The 15,730-nt window shown below is 39.7% G+C and overlaps 1 protein-coding gene across 2 annotated transcripts in view; it reads left to right on the plus strand.

Annotated features, from left to right (window-relative positions):
• Positions 1 to 14,516, plus strand: part of LOC148526401 (organic cation/carnitine transporter 2-like) — a 63,283-nt gene extending 48,767 nt beyond the window's left edge. For both annotated transcript variants that reach the window (XM_088470387.1, XM_088470388.1), the window contains 5 exons: positions 3,829 to 3,929; positions 7,151 to 7,365; positions 7,874 to 8,056; positions 8,511 to 8,646; positions 9,193 to 14,516. In XM_088470387.1, the coding sequence (XP_088326513.1) occupies positions 3,829 to 3,929; positions 7,151 to 7,365; positions 7,874 to 8,056; positions 8,511 to 8,646; positions 9,193 to 9,271 (714 nt within the window). In that variant the 3' untranslated portion in view covers positions 9,272 to 14,516. The remainder of the gene's footprint in view (positions 1 to 3,828; positions 3,930 to 7,150; positions 7,366 to 7,873; positions 8,057 to 8,510; positions 8,647 to 9,192) is intronic.
• Positions 14,517 to 15,730: the final 1,214 nt, after the last annotated feature.

Genomic DNA, 15,730 nt, shown 5'->3' on the forward strand with positions numbered 1-15,730 from the left:
TAGATTTATGCTATGTAATCTTTATGCCCCCAACACACAGACTAACATTCTTCTTGCATATCCTTTCCAAACTACATGCTTATTCAGATGCCTCACTTATTCTTGGAGGAGACTTCAATTTAGTTGCCTTTAGTGTGCTAGACAGAATTACCATGTCTACACGTTCCTCCCCCCCAAAAAATTGGTATACCCTATATATCTGACCAGCTGGGATTGGTGGATGTGTGGAGGGCGTGCCATCCTGTAGGCCGGGAATTTACATGCCTGTTTGCGACTCATGGCACCCTTTCGCGCATTGACTATCTATTGCTTTCCAATTGTTTGTTTTCCAGGGTGATAGACTCTAAGATCAAACCAATTCATGTATCAGATCATGCTCTGTGTTGGATGCAGATCTCAATCAATACTGATAGGGGCCCTATTCGTCAGTGGCATTTCCATGTTATTTGTCTAGTTCCATAAAGTTCCGTAATATGCTAGAGTCAGCGTGGAATGATTTTAAACTTAATAACTCAGACTGTGAACATGCTAATCCGCTCCTATTCTGGCAGGCTTCTAAACCTGTGATAAGGGGTGTAATTTCCTCTTATTGCAAACATAGAGAAAAACAAATGGGATCAGATTACTTGGAGTCTCAGGTGAAACTTAGTTCCGCATACCATGAATTCAAAAGCAATCCTGACCCGATATCCAAACAGTCATATTACCATCAAAAATCCCTGTTCGACAATGTTTTGTCCACGATGGAGTCAAAATATACATTTAACAAGGAATCGAGATTCTATAGTCATGGAAATAAAGCCAGCAGATTACTGTCTAATTTATTAAAAGGGCATCACCCACCCACAGTTATTAAAGCTTTAAAAAGCAATGATGGTAATTTAGTCAGATCTAATCTAATACAGATATCACGGATATTCTTAGGTCATTCTATTCACAATTATATTCCAGTCCGGTCGTGGATGAGTCAAAGAAAAAGGCTTTTTGGTGCAACATTCATGTGCACGTCATATCCTCAGATCCGGCCTTATCATTGATAAAACCAGTGACTACTGACGAAATCATGGCAGTGATATCCTCTCTAAAACGTGATAAAGCCCCAGGTCCCGATGGCCTCTCCAATGATGGCCTCTCCAATGATGTTTACATGATTTTCTCTAAAATTTCTGAGACCCTCACTGAGGTTTATAATTCTATGTTACTGGGCAATAGCCCTTCACGGTATTTTAACTCTGCCTTTATCAGAGTTCTGCCAAAGCCGGGCCGTGATCCAGAACTCCCCAGTTCGTACCGTCTGATATCATTACTAAATACGGACTATAAAATTTGCACAAAACTATTAGCGAACAGATTCAAATTGATCTTGCCGTCCATTATCCATTCCGATCAAACTGGATTCATCCACGGCCGCCAGTCCGTTGCAAATATTAGGTAAGTACTATAGATCATACAGTCGGTGGAATCATCCGGTTGCCACGATACCAATGTAATTTTATCACTAGACGCCGAAAACCTAGTTACTTGGGACCACTTGTTCGAGTCATTGCAAAGGTTTGGGGCGCCAGCACAGTTTGTTTATTTTGATAGCTAATTTATATTCCGACCCTATGACACAGGTGATAGGTAACGGGTTTTTGTCCTCCCCATTTTGTATAGAGAGGGGTACTCGCCAGGGATGTCCATTGTCACCTTTACTTTTTGCGCTGGCTTTGGAGCCCCTGGCGATCGCCCTTCAAAATTCCTCGCTCTTTACGGGTATTGTAGTGGGCAAGATAGAAGCTAAATTGGCGTTGTTCGCTGACAACATGCTCTTATTATATCTAATCCCAATGTATCGGTTCCAGCAATCATCTCTTTAATTGCTGACTTTGGGGCATTTGCTGGATACAAAGTAAACTATTCCAAGTCTGAATTGTTGCCTATATCAGGAGATGTAACAGGATTTGGTCTTCACCTGAAACTGTCCCTGTTCCCAGTGGTTATGACTACTCTGACATACCTAGGAATACAGATTCCTCGGTCGTTAACTGACTTATACACTGTCAACTTTAAATCCATTCTGACAAATATCTCTGAGATATTATCCGGATGGATAAACTTGCCTCTATCTCTGTTGGGCAGAACCACTGTAATTAAAAGCATAGCCTTTCCTAAGCTGTCATATTTACTGCAAATGCTTCCCTTGAGTCTCAAAAAAAAAGATGTGTCTCATGTGGACTCCATATTCTCCAAATTTATATGGAATGAAAAAAAACCGAGGATAGCTTATTCTAAACTGCAACTGCCCTGTTCTGAGGGTGGGTAAATCTACCGGACTTACAATCATTTAGCAGGGCAACACTTTTCAGATATATATTGGATTGGTTTTGGGGTCGGTCTATCTTTGTGAATTTTGACTTAGAAGTAGAACTATTTTCCCCATATTCCCCCAGTGCACTGCTTCACTCACCCAAGAAAGACATCCCAGCTCAGATATTCTCTAGCACTTTATTTTTTAATACATATCAATCCTGGAGGTATACCAATATTAAATTACAAAGAAATCCATGTTCTTCCAGATTTACGACTTTTTGGGGAAACCCAGCCTTTCTACCGGGTCTACAAAACGCTATGTATAAGAGGTGGAAGGAGGCTGGAATTGCATCAATCAGAGATGTTTTTGATCCAGGTGGGGTCTTGATGCCTTTCTCTGAATTAAAAAATAAATTTACGTTATTGGACAGACACTTTTTCATGTATTTACAGATTAGACATTTCATTAACTCATTGCCCAAACCTACGTCTGAGGATGAGACACCTGACCCGATGCAGACTATTTTTTCTGTCTCTCATACTAGTCTTTACAGACTTAAACATTATAATATGTATCTTAGAACTTCACGGTATGGTAAAATTTGGGAGAGCACATATGGTTCCAGAAGAAACTGGTAAATGCCCAAAATGTAGAATGCAGGGAGCTACATTCTTTCACAACTTTTGGCAATGTGGGAAGATAGCGGTATTTTGGCATAAAATCATTAATTATATCAATCAAATCTTTAACTTAAATCTGTCTAGAGACCCAATAGCATGTTTGCTCGTAATCTTGTCGGTATGGGACGTAGGTGTGTTGGGAAGAGAGATTATTCCTGTATTAACTGTTATTCTTACTGTTACGAAGAAGTTAATCTTGAATTTCTGGATTAAGAAGTCTACGCCCTCTCTGGCTGAGGTGAAAAACATCCTTCTTCGTATCATATATTTTGAAAGACGAGCTACCATCCCTGACATAGAGAAGGGTATTATCAGATTCCACAAAAAATGGGAACATTATATCGTAGCTTTAGATGTGTCAGTTCAAACACATATTTACAAATTATTTGAACCCACCTCCTGGTTTTTGAATAGACAGCTGGACTCTAAGGTCTCATAGTCGGAACTGTCAAGACTATTTCACACTCAAAATCTTAGAGTAATCGACTAGCCACATGATTGAGATGTAGGAAGTATACCATATGTACTTGTTTACGAACCGTCTCTCCACCCCCCCTTCTTTGTGTCTTCTTAAGTATGATCCCATTTATGTTAGTATTATTTCTGTATTATTATTTATCAAAAGAATCTGTGCTTGGATATTGTATATCTATGTATCCAATATCCATTTAAGCCTTGACTAGATATATGTAAAATGTATTACTTTGTTCTTTGTACTTTGTTCAATTTTCTTATGAAAATCTAATAAAATGTTTTGAAAAAAAAAAAAGATCATAAAAACCGAAATTATTGCAATGATATTATAAGTAACTGACTTAACACCTAAATCTTGATTTTCCATGTTTGGTTTCATAGTTAGAAGATCTGAAGCGCCAGTCTCAGAAGACTTACACATTTTTTGACCTGCTGAGAACCAGGAACATCCGTATCATAACATTTCTATCCATCTTACTCTGGTAGGTAACAGAAGGTGTATGGGCTGGTAGGTATGTAACAGAAGGTGTATGGGTAGGTAATGAAAGGTGTTTGGACTGGTAGGTAGGTAACAGAAGGTGTATGTGTAGGTAGGTAACAGATGGTGTATGGGCTTGTAGGTAGGTAACAGAAGGTGTATGGGCTTGTTGGTAGGTAACGGAAGGTGTATGGGCTGGTAGGTAGGTAACAGAAGGTGTATGTGTAGGTAGGTAACAGAAGGTGTATGTGTAGGTAGGTAACAGATGGTGTATGGGCTGGTAGGTAGGTAACGGAAGGTGTATAGGCTGGTAGGTAGGTACCGGAAGTTGCATGGGCTGGTAGGTAGGTAACGCAAGGTGTGTAGGCTGGTAGATAGGTATCAGAAGGTGCATGAGCTAGTAGGTAGGTATCGAAAGCTGTATAGGCTGGTAGGTAGGTGACAGAAGGTGCATGGGCTGGTAGATAGGTAACAAAAGGTGTATGGGCTGGTAGGTAGGTAACAGAAGATGCATGGGCTGGTAGGTAGGCACTGGAAGCTGTATAGGCTGGTAGGTAGGTAACAAGGTGTATGTGTAGGTTGGTAACAGAAGGTGCATGGGCTGGTAGGTAGGTAACGTAAGCTGTATGGGCTGGTATGTAGGTAACGGAAGGTTTATGTGTAGGTAGGTAACAGAAGGTGTATGGGCTGGTAGGTAGGTAACAGAAGGTGCATGGGCTGGTAGGTAGGTATTGGAAGCTGTATAGGCTGGTAGGTAGGTAACAGAAAGTGCATGGGCTGGTAGATAGGTAACAGAAGGTGTATGGGCTGGTAGGTAGGTAACAGAAGGTGCATGGGCTGGTAGATAGGTATTGGAAGCTGTATAGGCTGGTAGGTAACAGAAGGTGTATGTGTAGGTAGGTAACAGAAGGTGTATGGGCTGGTAGGTAGGTAATGGAAGGTGCATGGGGTGGTAGGTGGGTAACAGAAGGTGCATGGGCTGGTAGGTAGGTAACGGAAGGTGCGTAGGCTGGTAGATAGGTAACAGAAGGTGCATGGGCTGGTAGGTAGGTAACGGAAGGTGTATGGGCTGGTAGGTAGGTAACAGAAGGTGCATGGGCTGGTAGATAGGTATTGGAAGCTGTATAGGCTGGTAGGTAGGTAACAGAAGGTGTATGTGTAGGTAGGTAACAGAAGGTGTATGGGCTGGTAGGTAACAAGGTGCATGGGCTAGTAGGGAGGTAACGGAAGCTGTATGGGCTGGTATGTAGGTAACGGAAGGTGTATGTGTAGGTAGGTAACAGAAGGTGTATGGGCTGGTAGGTAGGTAACAGAAGGTGCATGGGCTGGTAGGTAGGTAACGGAAGCTGTATGGGCTGGTAGGTAGGTAACAGAAGATGCATGGGCTGGTAGGTAGGTATTGGAAGCTGTATAGGCTGGTAGGTAGGTAACAGAAGGTGTATGTGTAGGTAGGTAACAGAAGGTATATGGGCTAGTAGGTAGGTAACAGAAGGTGCATGGGCTGGTAGGTAGGTAATGGAAGCTGTATGGGCTGGTAGGTAGGTAATGGAAGGTGTATGTGCAGGTAGGTAAGAGAAGGTGTATGGGCTGGTAGGTAGGTAACAGAAGGTGCATGGGCTGGTAGGTAGGTATTGGAAACTGTGTAGGCTGGTAGGTAGGTAACAAAGTGCATGGGCTGGTAGATAGGTATTGGAAGCTGTATAGGCTGGTAGGTAGGTAACAGAAGGTGTATGTGTAGGTAGGTAACAGAAGGTGTATGGGCTGGTAGGTAACAGAAGGTGCATGGGCTGGTAGGTAGGTAACGGAAGGTGTATGTGTAGGTAGGTAACAGAAGGTGTATGGGCTGGTAGGTAACAGAAGGTGCATGGGCTGGTAGATAGGTATTGGAAGCTGTATAGGCTGGTAGGTAGGTAACAGAAGGTGTATGTGTAGGTAGGTAACAGAAGGTGTATGGGCTGGTAGGTAACAGAAGGTGCATGGGCTGGTAAGGAGATAACAGAAGCTGTATGGGCTGGTAGGTAGGTAACGGAAGGTGTATGTGTAGGTAGGTAGGTAGGTAGGTAACAGAAGGTGTATGGGCTTGTTGGTAGGTAACAGAAGGTGTATGTGTAGGTAGGTAACGGAAAGTGTATGTGTAGGTAGGTAACAGAAGGTGTATGGGCTTGTTGGTAGGTAACGGATGGTGTATGGGCTGGTAGGTAGGTAACAGAAGGTGTATGTGTAGGTAGGTAACAGAAGGTATATGGGCTTGTTGGTAGGTAACGGAAGGTGTATGGGCTTGTTGGTAGGTAACAGAAGGTATATGGGCTTGTTGGTAGGTAACAGAAGGTGTATGTGTAGGTAGGTAACAGAAGGTGTATGGGCTTGTTGGTAGGTAACGGAAGGTGTATGGGCTGGTAGGTAGGTAACAGAAGGTGTATGTGTAGGTAGGTAACAGAAGGTGTATGTGTAGGTAGGTACGGAAGGTGTATGGGCGTGTTGGTAGGTAACAGAAGGTGTATGGGCTTGTTGGTAGGTAATGGAAGGTGTATGGGCAGACACAGACTGTAGATTTAACCTTTTATCACTTGTGCAAATGTTATGTAAGACCATCCTAGTCAGCCTTTATAACAATGTTAGCTGTCTGTATTGATTGTATTGATAATGTCTTTATTTTTATGTACTGTAAGTGTACCCATCATGTAAACAAAATGGAAGTATTTGTTGCATACTCCTATAATGTCACTTGTTTCTACTAATAGTTTAAAGGGTTTTTTCTCCCAAATTAATTATTATCCCAGTACTCAAATCTGTTTGATACCCCCCCCCATTTAGCATTATAATATTTTCTCCCTGTCTCAGCTAGCATGGTGGCAGTTTGGCACAGAAATGCAGGATCTGCAGAAAACCTCATTCTCCTGATCTCCCTGCAATACTGTAATAGTTATTAGACCCCATTACAGTGGCTCATGTATGTTGGCATATATAGCGCAATCTACACACACTAGAGTAGCTGCTTGGCACACAGGTCTGCATTCCTAAGAAATCATTTCCCTGCAAGTTTTGAGCAGGGTGCTCAGTGTTGTGTTGTGTATCTTGCTTGTTAGAGGTGGATATAAGTAAAATATAATTACTTATAATTAGAGAACTATATTGAGAATGAATAGTAAAAAAAAGGGAAAACGCTATTGTAATTGCTGACAGGCTTATGGGATTACTCCGTATAATATATTTTTTCCTTTGCAGGATGATAATATCAGTGGGATACTTTGGCTTATCACTTAACACTCCCAATTTGCACGGTGACCCGTATATAAACTGCTTCCTGTCTGCCATCATTGAAGTCCCTGCGTATGTCATAGCCTGGGTGCTCCTCCGCAGATTCTCTCGCAGGTACTCCACATCTGGCACATTGTTCCTCGGAGGAGTAGTGCTTCTCTTCATACAGCTCGTGCCTCAAGGTAACGGGAATTTTTCCTCTCAACATTGTTATTCACTAATTGTTTTGTATAACTGTTTTATTTATTTTTGAATGAACATAAACACATTAGACACAATTTTCATGTCCTATGTGGCTGATATAGATACAATGGGGCTGATTCTCAGTTGGGAGCAAAGCAAAAAAAAAAAAGCATGTGACTGTGTACCTGGAACAAACCATGTAGCAATACAAGGGGTGAATATTTATTATTTTTGCATGCAGGGTAAATACTGATTGCTTTTCATGTAGCCCACACATGCTGGACAGCTTTATTATTACACTACAATTTAGACGTCAATTTGGACACGCCACTCCCAAATGTAACTCTCTCTACACGTGTTACATCTGCCCCACCTGCAGTGCAGTATGGTCTTACCAATGTGTAAGGTTACTAGCTCTTGTTTACTTTGCTCCCATCTCAGAATCAGCCCCAATATGTGCAGCATCAAGTTAAACTACTCTACAATGTGATGTATGTTTCATTGCAGGACTGAACATCCTGTCCATCGTGCTGGTCATGCTTGGGAAATTTGGAATCACGTCTGCGTTCTCCATCGTTTACGTGTACACTGCCGAGCTTTACCCTACTGTAGTGAGGAACATGGGACTTGGTGCCAGTTCTATGGCATCCAGATTGGGCAGCATTTTATCCCCTTATTTTGTTTACCTTGGTGAGGCGTCTTTAAAATTATTGAACTATGAACAAACTTGATGATGATGTGACTCGTATAGATATTACTAGGTGTAAATGACAGTTTGCTAACCATTTATATACTTTGATTTAAAGCTGTTCAATGTTGGTGCTAGAGTAGTAACATTGGATTCTTGCTATTTCATGTTCTTACAAAGAGTTCAGAACCTTCTGAATAACGCCAATGTGAAGACACAACTGTTACATTGGAAGTAGATCGCTCCTCATTTCTGACTATATGATAGCTGGGTTCATGTTTGCCCATTTGTTATGAATGTATATTATTAATGGTGTATTTTTATTCCTTTAATACTGTGTGCAATAATTAGTTATGTTACTCTGCACTGTTTTATCTGTGGTAATATAGTAGTACTGTAGTTGCCATTCACATTGTAAATCATTTTTATGTTTGGTTATTTTTTTTTTCCCTTTAGGTGCCTATGACAGACATTTGCCTTTTGTATTGATGGGCAGTCTCACAGTCCTTGTTGGCATTTTTACCTTATTTCTCCCAGAAACATATGGCATGCCACTGCCAGACACCATAGAAGAGATGCTCAGAGTAAACGGGTGTGTAATTCTTCTGTGCATTGCTAATTCTTATTCTATGTCTCTCAGGGGTCTCTTTACTAAGCCTTGGATGGAGATAAAGTGAACGGGGATAAAGTACCAGCCAATCAGCTCCTAACTGCCATGTCACAGGCTATGGTTGAAAAATGACAGGAGCTGATTGGCTGGTACTTTATTTCCATTCACTTTATCTCCATCCAAGGCTTAGTAAATAGACCCCTCAGTCTCATGCCCTGGTTTCCAGCACAGCCTGCTTTTGACTAGGAGCACAATGTTTTTATTAATCTTCATCTCTTGCACATCACTGAGATATTTAAGGAGGAAGGAGATGGACTATCCTAGCTGGCAGCTAGTTCTATTAATAGGTGATGCCAGGGAATAGCATCAGATGCTCACATGTAGGAATAGACAAAAATACAAAAACAAAATCTTACTAAACACTTCTCTAACCGCAGGTGGGCCTTGTGTAGTTGTGTGCGATTAATTGAGATGAAAAAAGCTTTTTCTTGGGTCAATTTTTTATTCCCATGTTTTTCTCCCCTGTAGATTTAAGTACAAAAGAGGAATTCGAGTTTCACGACAGAAGAATGGAAATGTTAAGGTACTCTCAAACACTGCATTATGAGACTGAGCTGCCTTCATTTCTACACTGAATGGATTATTGGCTGAAGATGTTTGTCCAAAGCGGAAGTACTGTATCGTGTTGCACAGCCCAAAGCTCTAGAGACTAGACGCCTGTCACTCACTTGATGATACACACACCATGGCAAAACACTGCAGTTTTCAGTAACTTCTCCAAAACAGGATAGCCATGGTAGTGTGCAATAAATCTTCAACACAAGAGGCGTGTGTGATTTGGATCTGCTGCCTATTGCATCGGAATGAAAAGCTGCTGTAACTAATGTGCCAATATTTTTTCTTTTTAACTCTCAATAAAATTGGCACTGGGTATTATTTTAGAAGTGTCCAAACACTGAAAAAGATTGATCATAATGGATGGAAGGAGGGGGGGATTTGTGGAAGATGGCTAACAGCACAAAACAATTATTATTTTTTTTAAATATACTTTATTGTCCTTTTATTTATTTTATGTGCAACTTTGCTGATGAGGACGCTACTTGCGCCTTCTTTACTGAAATTAAACCACCTGTATTCCATTGTCCTCCTAGAATACTGTGGTTAGCGGGGACATCTTGGATAGGGTTTTTGCATCACAATACTTGGCGACCAATGGCAGATCGTGTTTTTACAATATCCAAGCAGATATGGGTACCTACAGACAAATTTACCCTGTTGCTGATCTCAATGTCTGATAGTCTACGGAAGTGGTTCACTCCTTAAACCTGCTACTAATTGAATCACAAACCATGTGTGGTGTTACTGGGGAATGGGAAGATAATGCACTCTGGATTCCAGAGAGGGCAACTTGCTGTTAGATAACATTTTTCCTTAAGAGAATGTTTTCCATTGAAGTGTATGTTCTAAAAGCCATTGCCTGGTGCCAGGGATGGAGTCATCTAAAACATAAAATGAGCAAATTTATGGAAACTGGTGCCTTGAAGATAGGTAATGTAACCCATAGCAAACCAATTATTGTATCATTTTTGTAGTGTAGCTGAAACTTATATACTGTAGATTACCTTATTACACCTTATTAATGTGCACCAACTTCACTATATGTCCCCCACAGTTTGTGCAGTGATTACTAGCATACAGTACATACACGAGAAAGCACTGCGATAGCATTCTAACCTCAAACGTTTCCTGTGAGTTCATGCATTGTCGGTCATTTGCTGAAGTTTCCATGTGTTCTCATGAAATTGGCTGCTATTTGAAATATATCTTTTCTAGTTCCTTGTCACATTCCCTGAGGTGTCCTTATAAAGGATCACTTGTATGTTGGGTGCTATTCTTATTGATGATTTTATCACTACTTAGCCACTATGAACTCTGTTATTCAACACAACGCCTCTAGCTTTTCATATTCCCATTCATCTTAAATCACTTATTTACATAGGTTTTGTACTAATTTGTCTAGAATGCCAGTTCTCAATTAACTTGTACATAAGAGATAATTCTATGGTTTCTCCTCTATTTACAAAGCATAAGGATGTGGCAATATAGAATATCTTATTTTTTCATGACCTGCAAAGAAATGTATAGCAAATAAGACATTGGTTCCCATCCTTTTGGTATTGTGACACGCCTGTCACTCAGATCATTGCATCATGGAACACCAACATGTAATAAATAATAAAAACAGAGCAATGCCCATGCGTCCGGGACCATTACCATAGTTACTCAGTGGCTCTATATTCGCAGTGTGAGTAACAGGAGCATATGGGGGAGGTAACGAGGAGTGGCGGCAGTGAATGCATGCGTGTTGCGACCATTTCGGGGCACCTCAACCTGAGACTGCGATCCCATGAGCAAGGAATATGGCTCCAGCGTCTCAATTCCCATGGGCATTCTACGCAACCGTAGACTAAGTACTGCAACAATTGAATGATCTGCGACCGAGGCTGCGTCTTTGTTTCAGATGCTTCTACATTTTACGCAAGTGCAAAGCCACAGGTGGGCGTCTCAGGAAATCTCCTGGCGGCTGTGGCATATTTTCATATAGCAGCTGCGTACAAATTCGCAGCTGTGCCGGCATTAGCGTACATCTGTGTATCGGGGCCATAGTGTTCACTTCATTATTATGCCCATTTTAACTTGTTTTGTTAGTCTGTTACCATAGATTATTCTGGCACATCCTTCCTGACCCCATGACACTAAGTTGGAGCCAACTACAAATACTTAATTTAGCTACTGATATGTGGGTTTGTTTTATTTTGGGCTCAGTAAGAAAATAAAAAATACAGAACAATGAAATCTAAAGGTGCCTACACACTTAACGATATTTTACACGATTTGGCCGATTCCGACGCATCGTGACAACAAATCGTGTAAAATATGCCCAAATCGTGAGTGTCCACTCACGATCATGATGCCGATACTCATCCCCGCAGGTCATACATCTCATCTTCAGATCTGCCGTGCTGTAGGGCAGATCTGCCAATGTGGGACACAATGCACTGGAAAAAGTTAAGGATGCACCATAGATTGTTTGTCACATTGGACACTTTTTACACCAAATCGTGCCCACGACTGCCAGGGAGCTACTGGGGGAGAGTTCAAGGGAAATCGTACACGATGTCGGATCGTGAGCACATCGCCAAGTGTGTAGGCACCTTAACCATTCCAGTTTGACGTGTTAATATATAGATTTGATAATGATGTGCACACCACAGGAATACTCCTTCAGATGTATCTTCCATTTCACCTCAAAAAACACTGGCAAACTATTTCTGAAAAAGAAATCATATAGTCTGTAGTGTTGTCTTTTAAATTAAATACATATATTGTCTTTTGTAAGTAGAATTGCATTACAAACCACAAATTCATAATTGTTCTTAATGTCACATTTTTTGAAACTCGTGTATACTGTGTGAGAGAAAAAAGTTAGTTTGAAAATTTGGACCCATTTACATGTTATGGTTCTTTTTTGTTAAGCTTACTATTTGTATTTGAATGTAATGCCCTTTTGCACAAAATATTTAATCCCAAACTTAGGTATATTATAATTTTAATAAAACTTTATTGAATTGCAGATGTATATAGGCTAGGAGTGTTTATATTCGTGCCTACAAATAATATCCTTTATTTTTTTAATTGAAGCCTTCTTTTGTTGTTAAATGAACATATATTCCAATTAAATCACATTTCAAAAAGCCATTCCTTTCAGAGTTTTAGTAATGAAAATGGTCAATATTTTCAGATGTTGCACATCGAACCTCAAGTACGTGAATAAAGGTGGCACTCTGGTGCAGTGAGCATGTTCTTATTTTCTATTGGGTTCATGCGATGTTGAAAGTATGTAACTGTAACACATCAAGGAACAAAATAGAAATTGATATTAGACCAACCTTTAATTTGCATACAATGTTTTTATATTTCATTTGTCTTAATTGGATTAGTGTAGTATTGCTACAATGTAGCTCCTCACCGTTTTACCCAGCTTACTGTAGATCTGGGCTGGAATAATTTGGTGCTATCTACAGATGTGTCCTCATACATCTAGCCTCCTTGCCCTTCTACTCGCGCCATGCCTATATTCTGTGTGACTGCGGATGCATCTGCATGTGAAACGCTACGTTAGTGTCACAGCCGCTGACCCTGTAACGTGCATTTTGCATGCAGATGCACCCGCAGTCACACACAGAATATACTGTAGACATGCCGCATGCCCCTGCCACAGAAGGTTGTTTACAACCTGTAAAGTATACTGGAGTGCAGAGCATTTTGTGCAAATGTGCTCCATTACCTGCCTTACCAGTAACAACCATTACATAGTCTTTCTTCTAGACTTACCTCTAAAAGAATTATCTGCAGAACATTATGGAGGTCAAGCTGGGAATGTGCAAGGTTGACAACCCCGTCATTAAATTCAACCGTTTTTGTTTTAAAATTCTGCTCCATGTAGATTCATTTTTATCTTAAACTAAATACATTAGTAAGAGGCCATCGATTTGTGCCAATGCCTTACCTTATAGCATTTGTTAATGCATTGACAGAAATGTGTTTTCCCATGTACAGTGTGACTTGAAGATGCAAAAGTCATCCCAAAGACAGTATAGGCCAGTGCCTGGTTTCCACCTTGCCTTCCTTTTTTCTGGGGAATGGCTCTGCTTTAGCCAACAATCCAGTGTTGTCTCTCATAACCAATCCTTGTTTTTCTACATGAATGTAATTTATAGTGCCTAGCCTATTATCAGGCCCCAAATCACCCAGCACCTCACTTCTGTAGAATTTTGCATGCCCCCAATCTTCATCTTCAAATCCAAACACTTTCTTTAATAAATGGGTGCAAAATTGACCTCTGGAGGACCTGCACTTTTGTCAGTGACTCTTACCACCTGTAGCTTGAGTTGGATGGGAATTAATACAAGTTGTCCAATAGACTTCTGTACATCAACAGCCTGAATCTGCAGGAGTTTATATTTCAACTCAAGGCTATGAGTTCCGAAGCATCATGGGGCTCCAGGCTGATGTATGAGTGAGCTTTTCCCTGAACAAGGTCCTTCATGTTTGGGGTTTATTGCAAACATGAATGTTTTTACCTTAAAAACTGATTTAATTATGGTAAATTCATTATACAGTTAATAGCAAATGCTCAATACAACTTGTTACGATAATTAAATACTGTACATGTGAACAATTCGGCGATAAGAATGCACAAGTCGTGTTGTTTGCATTTTATTGCATATGTATTATGTCCTGATTTAAAAACACTTGGTATAGATGTAAAGGGCACTACTACATACATTTGTATGTACTTGTAGCATTTATTTTTTGTAATGGTATTGTGATCATTTTCTGTTACCAATTTATAAAGTAATGATAATTGATGATATGGAGTTACTTCCTAAACCAAAATGCATTTTTTGGTACCTTCTCAAGCATTCAATTGCATTCCATTCTGAAAATTCTAAAGACACAATTTTGTTGAGAATAATGTATACATATAGCTGTACCAATATTCAATATTGTGTGATGGATTTTCCTTTTCTTTTTAATAATTTCTAAAATATACTTTTTGTTTAAGCTTGTATTTATTTACAATGTTACTTGAATTGTATATGAGCACATCAATGCAAAATGTATATATAAATGAATGTTAGTATATTCCTATGAATTTTAACTAATAGTAATTTAGCAATTTTTCATGAAATAACATTTTTGTAATAATGATAAATTATTCTGTCAATACAAAGAATTGTCATATTTGGAGGAAGGCAGGGTGATTGCACTGGATTAAAATAAAAATATGTGAATAAAAACTTTTTTAAAGAGCCTTTATTTTGAAACTTTTTAAATCAATACATATTGTAGAGATTAATTAAGGAAATGTATTTGTGAAAAAAAAATATTTACATGTCTTTTAAAGGCCATATGAAAAAAAAGAGAATGTAAAGACAGATTTACTGTATTCTACCCTAAACCCCAAAATATAATGAAACTGAATATTCTTTCTACAAAAAAAAACACATTAGAAAATGAAGTGATAATTCTCTTGAGTCATTAATCTGATACCTACATCTCTACTGATCCTGGGATAATGTATATATTAGGAGAGAATATTGTCAGAAGCCTGAATCGATTGTGCCAAAAAACTCACTTAACAAACGAAAAATCTATACATTTATATATAATTTTATTTATTTTTATTGAGAGATAATATGTAATATACTGTCATGACTATAAAAAACTACCTTAGACTGTGAAAGTTATATTTGTCATTAGGGATGCATAACAATAAGATGACTTCATATTATTTGATATCCAGTAGCCACCTAAGGCTCATGCAGTGTACAGTACAGTAGTGTACAGTACTCTGGGCCTGATTCGGATTTGGAAATAGAATATGATAGTGTACAGTACTCTGGGCTTGATTCAGATTTGGGAATAGAATATGATAGTGTACAGTACTGTGGGCTTGATTCAGATTTGGGAATAGAATACCATAGAGCCAAGTACTGTAACTATGTACCTGAGCAAACAATGTTGCAATGTAAGGGTTGAATATAGATACATTATTTTTTTGGGGATGTAGCCCACAAATGCTGGACAGCTTTATTTTTACACTTCAATTTAGAATTGAGTTTGGACACACCCCTCCCAAATCTTAATCGTTCTGCACATTATACATCTGCCCGCCTGCAGTGCAGCATGGTTTTACCAAGATGCTTAGTTACTTGCTCTCAAGCTGGGTACACACTAAATGATGTTTGTACCCAGCGATATAGTCAGTGGCGGGACCTGGCAGGGGTGCCGGCATCTGTAAGTGCGCATACACTTGCTGATGCCGGCAACTATGAACGACGGCGTTTTAGAGCGGGCCATGCTGCATTCGGCAGCATGGCATCGCTAACTATATCCCCAGATTGTACTGTAAGTACAGACGACTGGGAATATCGTTATTGACCCACGGGAGCGTGCATTGTTAATGATCTAGTGCATACACACTAGACGATTAAACAAA

Source organism: Taudactylus pleione, unplaced genomic scaffold (genome assembly GCF_031769625.1).
Source record: "Taudactylus pleione unplaced genomic scaffold, aTauple2 ptg000099l, whole genome shotgun sequence".
NCBI classification, from domain to species: domain Eukaryota; kingdom Metazoa; phylum Chordata; class Amphibia; order Anura; family Myobatrachidae; genus Taudactylus; species Taudactylus pleione.